Genomic DNA, 11,954 nt, shown 5'->3' on the forward strand with positions numbered 1-11,954 from the left:
GTAGGGAAAAAAGGTAGAAAAATATCTGAGAGATGCACCTATGATTGAACTGGGTGCAAGTAAACCTTCAGTTCTATTTCTGAACCACAGTTCTTCCATTAGACTCCTTGAGATCAGAGATCATCTTTTTTGCCCTTCTTTCTATCCCCAGCACTTAGCACAATACCTGGCAAACAGTAGGCAATTAATAAAGGCTTACAAAGTAACAGCAATACCATAAGATGATCAACTGTGAATGATTCAGCTCTCCTCAGCAATACAATGATCCAAAACAACTCCGAAGGACTTAGGATGAAAAATGCTCTCCATCTCCAGAGAAAGAACTGATGGTGTTTGAATACAAATTGAAGCATACTTTTTTTACATTTTGTTTTTCTTGAGGATTTATTTTTGGTCTATGTTTTCTTTCCGAACAGGACTATTATGGAAATGTTTTGCATGGCTACACATGTATAACCTATATTGAATAGCTTGCCTTCTTAATGAAGGGGTGGGGAGTGAAGAAGGGAGAGAATTTGGAAATTAAAGTTTGGTTTTTTTTTAACTTTTCATGATCTTAGGTGTTTTTTCTTTCTTTTTTTGTTAATTAATTTATTTTTAGTTTTAGTTTACAACATTCAGTTCCTCAAGTTTTTGAGTTTCAAATTTTTTCCCCCTCCCTACCCAAGACAGTCAATCCGATATAGGTCCTACATATACCTTCACGCTAAACAAATTTTCACAATAGTCAAGTTGTAAAAAGCTATAACGAATGGAATGAACCACAAGAAAGAAGAAACAAAGCAGAAACAAAAACAAACAAACAAAAAAGAGAACAAATAGTTTGCTTCAATCTGCATTCAGACTCCGTAATTTCTCTGCATGTGAATCGCTTTTTCCATCATGAGTCTTTTGGAGTTGTCTTTGAACCTTGCATTGCTGAGAAGAGCCAAGTCTATCAAAGTTAGTCATGGGAGATCCTGTGTATCTGTAATCATGTATAATGATCTCCTGGTTCTGCTCCCCTCACTCAGCATCAGATCATATATTTCTTTCCAGGTTATTATGAAGTCTGTGTCCTCCCCATTTCAATAGTATTCCATTACATTCATATACCACAACTGGTTTAGCCATTTCCCAATTGATGGGCATCCCCTTGATGGGAAATCAAAGTTTTAAAAATGAATGTTAAAAATTGCTTTTACATATAACTGGGGGAAAATAAAATACTAAATACATTTTTTTTTAAAAAAGAAGAGGTGGCAAGAATGTACAAAAGAAGCATACAAGAAAGATCTTAATATCACCAATAACTACTGTGGTGTGGTTACTGATCTAGAGCCAAGACATCCTGGAGAATGAAGTCCAGAGTCTTAAGAGACATTGCTAACAATAAAGCTAGTGCAGGCGATTCCAGCTGAGCTAGTTAAAATCCTAAAAGATGATGCTATTAAAGTACTGCACTCAATATGCTAGCAAATTTGGAAAACTCAACAGTGGCCATTGGATTGGAAAAGATCAGTTTTTATGCCAATCCTAAAGATGGACAATGCCAAAGAATGCTCAAATTACCAAAGAATTGTGCTCATTTCACATGCTAGCAAGATTCTGCAAGTTAGGCTTCAGCAATATATGAACCTAGAATTACTAGAAGAGCAGTCTAATTTTCAAAGAGGCAAAGGAACTAGAGACCAAATTGCCAACATCTACTAGATTATGAAGAAAGCAAGGAAGTTCTAGGAAAACATCTATTTCTGCTTCATTGACCCCACTAGAGCTTTTGACTGTGTGAAACACAACAAAATATGGCAAGTCCTCAAAGAGATGGGAGTACCAGATCATCTTACTTGTCTCCTGAGGAATCTGTATGCCTGCCAAGAGGCAACAGTTAGAACCGAACATGGAACAACTGACTGGTTTAAAATTAGAAAAAGATTACAACAAGGTTGTATATTTCACCTTATTTATTTAACTTATATACAGAGTAAATCATGTGAAATGCCAGGCTGGATGAATCAAAAGCCAGAATTAAGGTTGCCAGGAGAAATAAACAACCTCAGATATGCAGATGATACCACTAGGATGGCAGAAAGTGAAGAAGAATTAAGAAGCCTCTTGAAGAAGGTGAAAGAGAAGAGTGTGGAAGCAAGCCATGGCTTGAAGCTTACCATAAAAAATACTAAGATGGTGGCAACTGGTCCTATCACTTCCTGGCAAATAGAAGGAGAAGAAACGGGAGCGGCATCAAATTTTAAATTCTTGGGATCAGAGATCACTACAGATGTCAACTGCAGCCATGAAATTAAAAGATGCTTGCTTCTTGGAAGGAAAGCTATCACAAATCTGGACAGCATACTAAAAAGCAGAGACATCACCTTGCTGACGGTGGTCCATATAGTCAAAGCTATCATTTTTCCAGTAGCAAAGTACAGCTGTAAGAGTTGGACTCTAAGGAAAGATGAGCACCATAGAATGGATACTTTTTAACTAGGGTGCTGGAGAAGATTTTTGAAAGTCCCTTGGACAGCAAGTCAATACTTAAAGAAATTAATTCAGACTATTTATTGGAAGGACAAATACTGAAGCTGAAGCTTAAATACTTTGGCCACATAAGAGAAGACAGGACTCATTGAAAGACAGGACTCCCTGATGTTGGGAAAGATTGAAGGTAAAGGGAAAACGGGACAGCAGAGGATGAGATGGATAGATAGTGTCATGAGAACAATGAGGATAGAAGGGCCTGGTGTGCTACGATCACAAAGAATCAGACATGACTGAACAACGACAACTACAATAAATGCTTATTGACTAACTCCTGGATCTCCATCACAATCCACCAGTGAGGAAGACACCTGGTTTCTTTTTCTTATTGTTTGATACTTCCCCTTTCATCAGAGTGTTGCCATCCATAGGTTGTAGGGATGGCTTCTCTATCAATCTTTATAAATGGGCAGGTACTGTATTTATCATATTAACTGAATACTTATTAATATTTGCTCAGTAGAGGTGGGGTTTCAGTGCCTTATTTCTCACTAAATATTCCTTTGGCCATGACTGGCACCATGTTTAGAAGAGAACATATTTATTACCTGTCATTTCTGAAGACCTTTGGTAAGTACCTTCTGGGGAACCACATGGCCAGTGCGCACATCAATACCCATAGAATAGCAAGTTCATCAAGCATCTGACCCAGGAAACTCAGTGTTGCATGGAAGTAAACTGATCCAATTCCTAGAATCAATTACAAACCAAAGAGAGGGTTAGAAGAAAAAATATAATAATTCAATGCAATGTTCAAAGCCAGAATTCATTTTGCTTGACTCTACGTGTTTGTTACAAAGGTTTTGCTTTTCTTTATTTTTTTCCAGGGGAGGTGCATTTGGGGAAGGAAGGGAGAAAGAAAGGGAGAAAGAAAGAAAGGAAGGAAGGAAGGAAGGAAGGAAGGAAGGAAGGAAGGAAGGAAGGAAAGAATGGAGGAAGGAAAGAAGGAAGGAAGGAAAGAAGGAAGGAAGGAAGGAAAGAAGGAAGGAAGGAAAGAAAGAACGAAAGAGGGAGAAAGGGAGGAAGGAAAGAAGGAAGGAAGGAAAGAAAGAACGAAAGAGGGAGAAAGGGAGGAAGAAAGAGGGAGTAAGGGGGGGAGAGAGGGAAAGAGGGAGAGAGAGAGAGAGAACAGATTTGTTAACTGAAAAAAATTAAATTTTAAAAAATTATTCAATGCCAATGTTTCAAGGATAATGCTGATACCTAATTCACAGAGGGCATATCAGGATGGAAACTGGAGATATAAAAAACAAACAAACCCACAAATATCGGCCATTGTTTATAAATACATTTATAGATGTATTTTAAAATGCATATAAATTTATAAATACATTTCATGTATGTTTTAAATACGTAAATATCAGTGCATTACTTAGCTCTTGGTTAATCACAATCTATCATATCCTAAATATACCAGGGCCTTCATAGACACGCAGAGGCGATAAGCATCAACATTCTCCCCATTATCCAGAACTTTTGTCCAATGAAGGACTGTAAGCCAAGAGAAACTATTATACCAATGGTTCACAGGACACAGAAAGATCAAAGTTATACAATTATTTTTAAAGTTCACTAGCAACAGCACTGGAAAAAAGCCCACTAGAAACAGTATAAAAAATGTTTCTCACAACTCTGTTCTCAGAATTTCCCAGAAAATTACCACCAACAAGTAACAGTAACCTTAAGTAACGGAACTCTGGAGGGGAGTTATGTAAACCTGAGAGTTCCAGACAGCCTCAGTTGTTTCTGTAACTTTTGTTTGAACATATGTCAAGCAAGTGAACAAAAAGGTTTTCTGGACATCAGAGCTGTTTGAATTTACAAAACATTATGTCCAAAGAAGGTCAGGAAGTATGCAGAATTCAACATCCTCCCTTTCAGGTCATGCATGAAAGGCTAATCACAAACTAATTAACTTACCAACAACAACGAGTAGTGTCCATATTAAATATATGCCACTGTTGAAGCATGCTGCATATTGACGGAATAAGCACATGCAGATGGGCGGCAAAATAAAAAATAAGACATTGCTGATCTGGAAAAAATAAAATTAAAAGATGCATATTAAATAAAAGAGAAGAAAACAATGTGTTTAAAATGCATTTTGAAATATATTGTGGAAGGGTCTTACACCCCATCCTTCCCTTTTCATATCTGTATGTATCTGCCTGGTAGTTGGGGTAGCTAGGTGTCAAAGTAGATAAGAGTGCTGGGCCTGGAAATAGGAGAACCCAAGTTCAAATCCAGCCATAGACATTTAGTAGCTCTATGACCCTGGGTAAGTCACTTAACATCTGTTTGCCTCAGTTTTCCCAACTGTAAAATGGGGACCCTGGAGAAGGAAATGGCAGACCATTCTAGTATCTTTGCCAAGAAAACCCCATTAAAAATGGGGTCACGAAAAGTTGGACATAACTAAACGATTTAACTATACAAAGTCCTGGGCTCAGCGTCAAAAGAATTAATATTAATATTGAGATAATGAGATAATATTAATAAAGCACTTAGCACAGAGCCTGTCACATAGTATATACTTAATAAATGCTCGTTCCCTTCCTTTTATTATTCCCCTCAGAGAAGGATATTTGAGAAATCAATTTTGAAAAACATTAAAATAACATTTATACATACTCTAAAATAATACAGGAAATTACATGACTGTTCCTGCCTGGAAGCTCTACCGACAAGATCTACTATTGGACTCTATTGTTTCTTTTAAACACATTTGTATACAAAAAGGAAAAGACAAAATTAAGAGTCAATCTTGAAAACAAAAAGAGGAAGAAACTATGAGAGAAATTCAGGAAAGCCAGAAAGTATAATAACAGTGAAGACACAGATCTAATAAGTATGTCTGCTACTGAACGGAAATTTTTCCATGCAAATTGTTTGGGTCACTAAAGTTGAAAAGTAGTAAGTCTCGGTTATAATGTATTTGTGGGACTCTGTCAGAGAATCAACTTGATTGCTTTCTAAGAATGAGATTTTTAAACAGAGCTACACGAGAAAGCAACAAAATTTTTAAATGTAATCATTTCTCTAAACATCAAAAATTCAAAAAGAACCTTTGCTCTTTTAAAAAATAAACCCATGAAAAACACTGTGAACTCTCACATAGATAAGGCGGAAAGATCAAAGCAGACATTTTTCAAAGGACTTTCCTGGGCTATGGAGCTAATGGGCAGCAGGAAGCCACACTATGGCTCCACCCCAGGTGGACAGATTTGTTGTTGGTTTTATGTAACTACAGGTTTTCAATTATCTGAGAAATAATTAATGATCCACGAATATAGGGCATGGATGAAATTTTGAACTATTTTTTCCAGTGGTAGAGATGGATTTGCATGGATCCATTCATACACAAGCTCAGGTGTTCCCATCATGACCAGTGAGTGGCTTGCACATTTAAAAGTGGTCTTTGGGGTACATGTAGTCTGTAGGTATGGGGAAAAGCCAAAACTCTGCTACTTAGTATCCTTGTGACCTTGGGCAAGTGACTTAAACATCATGCACCTTAGTTTCCCAATCTGCACTATGGCAGGGTTCGATGACGAAGATAAGATCTCTTCCATATGGTGAAAGCATATAGAAATGTCCTGTTTAGTTCCTCTAGAAATACTAAAAAATAATGCTTTTCTCTAAATCCTTTTCAGATTCCTGGGAGAAGTCCCTTGGAAAGGTGAATGGGATAGGTCAGAACAAAAGAGTAAAGGACACTTTTAGATGAACTGACCAAAATAACTATGAGGTTGATAATTTAACAGAAAGCAGCTCTAGTCTGGCAGCCAGATAATGCAGTAGATAGAGCACTAAGCCTGGAGTCAGACTCATTTTCCTGAGTACAAATCTGGCCTCAGACACTTATTAGCTGTGTACCTGGGCAAGTCACTTAATTGTTTGCTTCAATTCCTCAGCTGTTAAATGAGCTGGAGAAGGAAATGGCAAACCACTCCAGGATCTTTGCAAAGACAACCCCAAACAACACCACCACCTCCAATCTGGATAAGAACATGGCTTTTCCTCTTCCTAGTATGTAGTCGGGACACAGACCCACCTAAGGGCAATCTCCTCCCTCTGTTCCATGAAGAGATTAGATTAGGGTCTACCCCAAAGGGGGCACTCAAATCTCCATCTTTTCAATAGGTATTCTCAATAGCAATCAAACAATAAACATCAAGGGCCTGCTATGTGCCAGGCCCTGGACTTAATATAAATCTGTGGGAGGAATGCCATTGATTCCTCTAGGAAAGTGGTCCCAGAAGAAGGGAAAAGAGATGTGGTTGCTCAATTCTAGTATATTTTAAGATGTTATTCCTGGTTCAAAAGACCTACAAATGTTATCTGAAATCTTCGTGGAGCAAAGAATCATGTCAGAAAGCATGGGGACTATGCTTAAATAAAACTGTGTCTGGCAGACCAGTGCCTACACTCAAAGTACAATATTAGTTAGTATTAATATTTTTTCTCCAACAAAATCCAAATCCCAGGACCTGTGAACCTGACATCACTAGCCTATGTAGTTACATATCTTCCTTATCTCTTGAGCTGCTAGAGATACTCCCACACCTACACACCAGGGACACTCCTACACCTACACCCTTTACTCACACACACACCCATCACCTTTGCTGTGAGAGGCAGCTAGTATAGAAGATATGGTACTTGGTGGGGTGTCAGAAAGACTTGGGTTAAAATCCTGCCTCAGACACTAGCTATGTATTGAATCTTGGGCACTTGATCAGTTTGGGCCTCAAGAAACTCCCTAGAACTTAACTAAATAAATTATAAGAGTAAAAGGAGTCGCCCAGGAAATCCTACATCACTTGCATAATATGAGGTGGGGCAGTTGCAGAGCAGGCTTCTCAACCAGGTGGCTCACTCTGCCCCAGTGGCTTCCTCACTCTGGAGTTCATTCTGCCCCAGCAGCCTTCTCACACTGGAAACACATTCCATCCTTGAGGAATCCTCTGATAGGTCAGTTCCTCTCTGAAACCTCCATTTTAAGGAAAGTACCCAGGCTAGCTAGGGGCAGCTGGATGGTGCAGTAGAGTTCAAATCCAGCCTCAGTCACTAGCTGTATGACCCTGGGCAAGTCACTTAACTCTGCCTCAGCCTCCTCATCTGTAAGATGAGCTGGAGAAAGGAAACCACTCCAGCATCTTTGCCAAGAAACCCCAAATGGTGTCATGAAGAGTTGGACACAACTGAACAATGCCACCAACTGATCCAGGCCAGTTACTTCTTCATTCCCCTCTAGGTTCTATACAATTTTCGGCTTCAAATGTTATCTTCCTCCATTAGAAATAAGCTCCCTGAGGGAAAAGACTGTCTTTTTTCTGCTTATGTTTGTATTCCCAGCACTTAGCACAGAGCCCAGCAAATAATAACTTATAAATGTTTGTTGACTTGACTGGATAATGTACTCTCCCATTATCAACCTCCTTCTGGGCTGCCAAACTAACCCCACCCTAAAATCTTTTCTTTACTCTGAATTCCTTAAGTACAATCTGTTCTATACTACAGAGCACTTGGTTAACACATTGTTTTGGAATTCTCTGGTTATAACATGTGCCTCAATTTTGTCTCCCCAAATTCAAATTCAACAAACTTTTATTGCCTCTCAAGGACAAGAACCATTTCTTAAGCCTCTTATGCTTTCCCTAAAGAACTTTGACAGAGTTGGACACAGAGGAGAGTTAATAAAAACTTGTCAAATAGGTAAGCAGGTAGGTAGATAAAAGCTTGTTAAATAAATGAGTGCCACAGCTGGCCCTCTCTGTTCATCAGTCAAATGCCATCTTTTCTAAGGTGATAGAAAGCCTCTTCCCCTCCACAAATGTTAACTGATCCTACACCAGACCTAAGGACTGACCTTCATATTCTCCTTTGTGCAGCACAGCAAATGTTGAAAATGATAAATATGCCGAAGAATAAGACTTACACCCACAAAAAAAACTTGAGTTAGAAAAACATTGTTAGCCTTTCTAAAATATATTCTTTCAGATTTTCACTAATTTCATCCATCTCCAATGAGATTAGCTTAAAAAGGGAAAGACCAAAACAATACCACTACCAAACTACCTCAAATATTTCTCAGAAAAAGAGAAAAACACAACTGTGGAAAACTTGAAATACACAAATTGGATACCTTTGGCTAAGCCTTTATACTAATTGTCCACCAGCAGCCCCAGATTCCCTGGGGGTAAATTATTCTACTTTCTGCTTCACTGCCTAGTAGGCCTCGGATGGTATTGTGCCATGGTATGTATTTTATATGTAGTTGACTGGTCTTTTAGTGTGCTGTGGTATTACTTTGTATGTAGGTGACTTTCTTATCTTTCAAAGTTCAAAGAATATTTATCTTTATACTACCCCCTTGTGAAAAGTGGGTGTTGTTATCCCTATAAGACAAAAAGGAGAAATTAATGAAGAAGTATGCTTTATTCTTACTGATGAATCAGATTCTGCTGTCATTCCTGCAAACTCACCCTCAATACAACTTCCCACTGCTTACCCATAGTTATACCAACATCCTCCTAGAATAACTAAATTGATGCCATCGAATTACACTGAAATAGAGTTCATTGTGAAGCTTGTATAGTGTTTTCCTTAGACAGTGTCACAAAGAAAGGGTCTGTGTGTTTGTGCAAGATGTTAGGGCTTTGAACATAGATTCTGGAATCAAAAGTACTGGGTTTTAAGTACCAGATCTACCCCTCAATAGTTGTGTCTGCCTCTGTGCCTTGTGTGTAACAGTCCCTTTCTAACTCTCCTATTCTAGTACTCTATGAAACCCATAACCAACACCAAGTCAAGCACACAAGCTTTAAAACTCCACTGGAATTCCTGTATTCAGTGTTAGAATAGACGAAAGATAAACAAGAGATTAACTATGCTGTGGAAATCATACTCAGTGCCTGAATCTCAAGCAATACGCTCAGCTCAAAATCTCATCCCCACTGCAACTTTCTCTCTCTTCCTGCCTTCGTTTTGCCTTTCTTCGTGTCCCCAGCGTTTAGCACAGTGACCGGCACATAGGAGGTACTTGATAAATGCTGACTTGTTGACCAGTAACTGCCCCACTCCATGGCAATGGAGTGTTCAGTTCAGTGCTCTCGGAATTCCCCATTTCCTCCTTTCCCAGGGCTCCAAAGAGGCAGACGTTTATAATAAAAGTCACCCAGTGGGATGGGATTGCGTCACTGGGAGTCTTTTCATGTATTAAAAGGGGCATAGGGGCCGGCTACTGAAACTTTTCAGTTTCATTACCGTCGCCCAGTGGGTCTAAGCGTCAGGTCAATCTACCCGTGAACTTGTAAGCCAACTCCTCAGTGACGCAGGGCTGGGCAGCCCAGGGCATCTGGGTCACTAGCAGAAAACCGCAGAAAGAGGTTGCAGAGAAGGATAAGACCAGATGTCACGAAAGGTAGGAGGGAACGTCACGGATAAGCCTACTTAGGGACTGACACGCGCGTGCATTCGCGGACGCGCGTGCCCAGGCACACCGCGCACCACCCCCTCCAAGCACACACACGCACGCACGCACCCACCCGCACGCACACCCCCTCCGACTCCCCGCACCGTGTTGTAGAACTCGGCGATGGCCGGCACGATGGTATAGTTATCCTCGCACCAGTCCACTTCCGAGCTGCCCGCCCGCAGCTGATCCCAGAAATGCTGAACGCTCATGGTCTGGGCTGCCGGTTCTGGCTGCGCTGTGAGCGCTGGAGGCCGGGGCGGAGATGTTTCCTCTCCCCTCTTCCGTGTATCATTCGGCTGAGCAGCTGACTGCTCCAGAGCCAAAGCTGGGCTCCGCAGCTGGTAGCAAACCGCGTCCACGATCGAAGCCAGCAGCTGTGCCTTTATTCTGATCGCCCTCCCAGCTGGCCGGATGTTCGGCCTCCGAAGCGTAGTCTTCAGCTCTCCGCCTGTAGGATGCGACCCTCTCGCAGACCCCTCCTCTCGCTCCTCCTCCTGCCCAACCCACGGGGCGGCTACCTCGGGCACGCCCACCGCGCTACTCCCCTCCGGCATCTCCGCTGTCCTAGCCTGGCAAGTGGGGAGTTGGGCGGTCTAGCGACAGGTTTTCTATTCCTTTTCCCCTTTTTCATGTCAAAGCCGCTGGGGCTGGGGACAACCACCTGAGGCGCCCTCAGACTCAGCCACCTCCTAATGGAGCACTTTCCCAGTCACCCTGGTGAGGTTCTTTCTGCCCCCCACCACACACACACACACACACACATTACCTCGTGCACAGTTTCTATATTTGTCCTTGTATACCCAGCGTCTACCTGGCACATTACCTGGCTCATAGTAGGCGCTTAAAGGATAGAGGCGAGACAATGAATAGGGGTTTGAACTGGGTTGTAAAAAGACTATTTGGTGCCTCCTTCTCTTGGGGACAGGCAGGAGGCAATGGGGCGGGAGGGGGGGGGGCAGGGGGGCGGGGCGGGGAGGACCCCTTACCTCTTCTTTACTCCCGGCCATAACAAAACAAAACATTATTATCCTTACGATCAAATGGGTTTTTTAAAAATTCATTTTATTAATATCGACTTAAACGCCGGCCTGCTTCCCACCCGTACCACATTGTAAAATAAAAGCATCTTAGAGTTGGAGGGATCTTTCTCCAGAATCAACCAAACCAATCCCTACCCTCTACAACAGCCTAAACAAGTGACCATCTAGGATCTGTGAAGACCTCAAGAAATGGAGAAAGCACCTCCTGATGCACATTCATTCAAATGAGGATCACAGAATTTAGAGCTCGAAATACTTTTAGAGATCATTTGGCTCTAATTCACTCTCTCTCTCTCTCTCTCTCTCTCTCTCTCTCTCTCTCTGTATATATATATGTATATATATATCTGTCTCCTCTCTCCTCTCTCCTCTCTCCTCTCCCCTCTCTCCTCTCCTCCCTCTCCGTCCACTGTGTTTGTGTGTGTGTCTGTCTCCTCTCTTTTTTTTTTCAACAGCTAAGGGAACTAGAACAGAGAGAAGTTAAAATCGTTGGCCCTGCCAGGTCACAAGGGCTTTTTCTTTCTTTCCATCCAAAATCTGACTGTTACTTCTAGTAACAGTCTTAGTTCTCTTCTCTGAAGCCAAGCAGTACAAGCCTAATTCCTACTCCACAGGTATCCTGCCCTAATTTTTTTTTCTGATCCAGCCTAAAAATTCTAAGGTGTTTCCATTGTCTTCATATGGCACGATTTCTAGTTTCTTCACTAACTGGTTATGATGAGGATGGGATCTGAACCCCTGAAAGGAAAAGACCATGTCTTTGGGACCTGGACCCCAAAATCCCTGAACCCATATTTCTGGTGTTTGCCTGAGACACCTGGCCCATCCCAGTCAATAATTCTTTTAACTCCCTGCTGTGACTCTTCTGCCACTTAACTCCCTCCTTTGTCTTCACCTGGTTCACCCCAGGTTAC

General features: G+C 41.2%; 1 protein-coding gene across 1 annotated transcript in view; it reads right to left on the bottom strand.

Moving 5' to 3' along the window:
• The window catches only part of ACER2 (alkaline ceramidase 2), a 38,883-nt gene extending 28,500 nt beyond the window's left edge, over nt 1–10,383 (bottom strand). The window contains exons 1-3 of the mRNA XM_036739453.1: nt 10,102–10,383; nt 4,441–4,555; nt 3,069–3,210 (exon numbers count right to left, since the gene is read on the bottom strand). Coding sequence (XP_036595348.1) covers nt 3,069–3,210; nt 4,441–4,555; nt 10,102–10,209 — 365 coding nt within the window. The 5' untranslated portion in view covers nt 10,210–10,383. The remainder of the gene's footprint in view (nt 1–3,068; nt 3,211–4,440; nt 4,556–10,101) is intronic.
• Nucleotides 10,384–11,954: the final 1,571 nt, after the last annotated feature.

The sequence above is a fragment of the Trichosurus vulpecula genome, chromosome 1 (genome assembly GCF_011100635.1).
Source record: "Trichosurus vulpecula isolate mTriVul1 chromosome 1, mTriVul1.pri, whole genome shotgun sequence".
NCBI classification, from domain to species: domain Eukaryota; kingdom Metazoa; phylum Chordata; class Mammalia; order Diprotodontia; family Phalangeridae; genus Trichosurus; species Trichosurus vulpecula.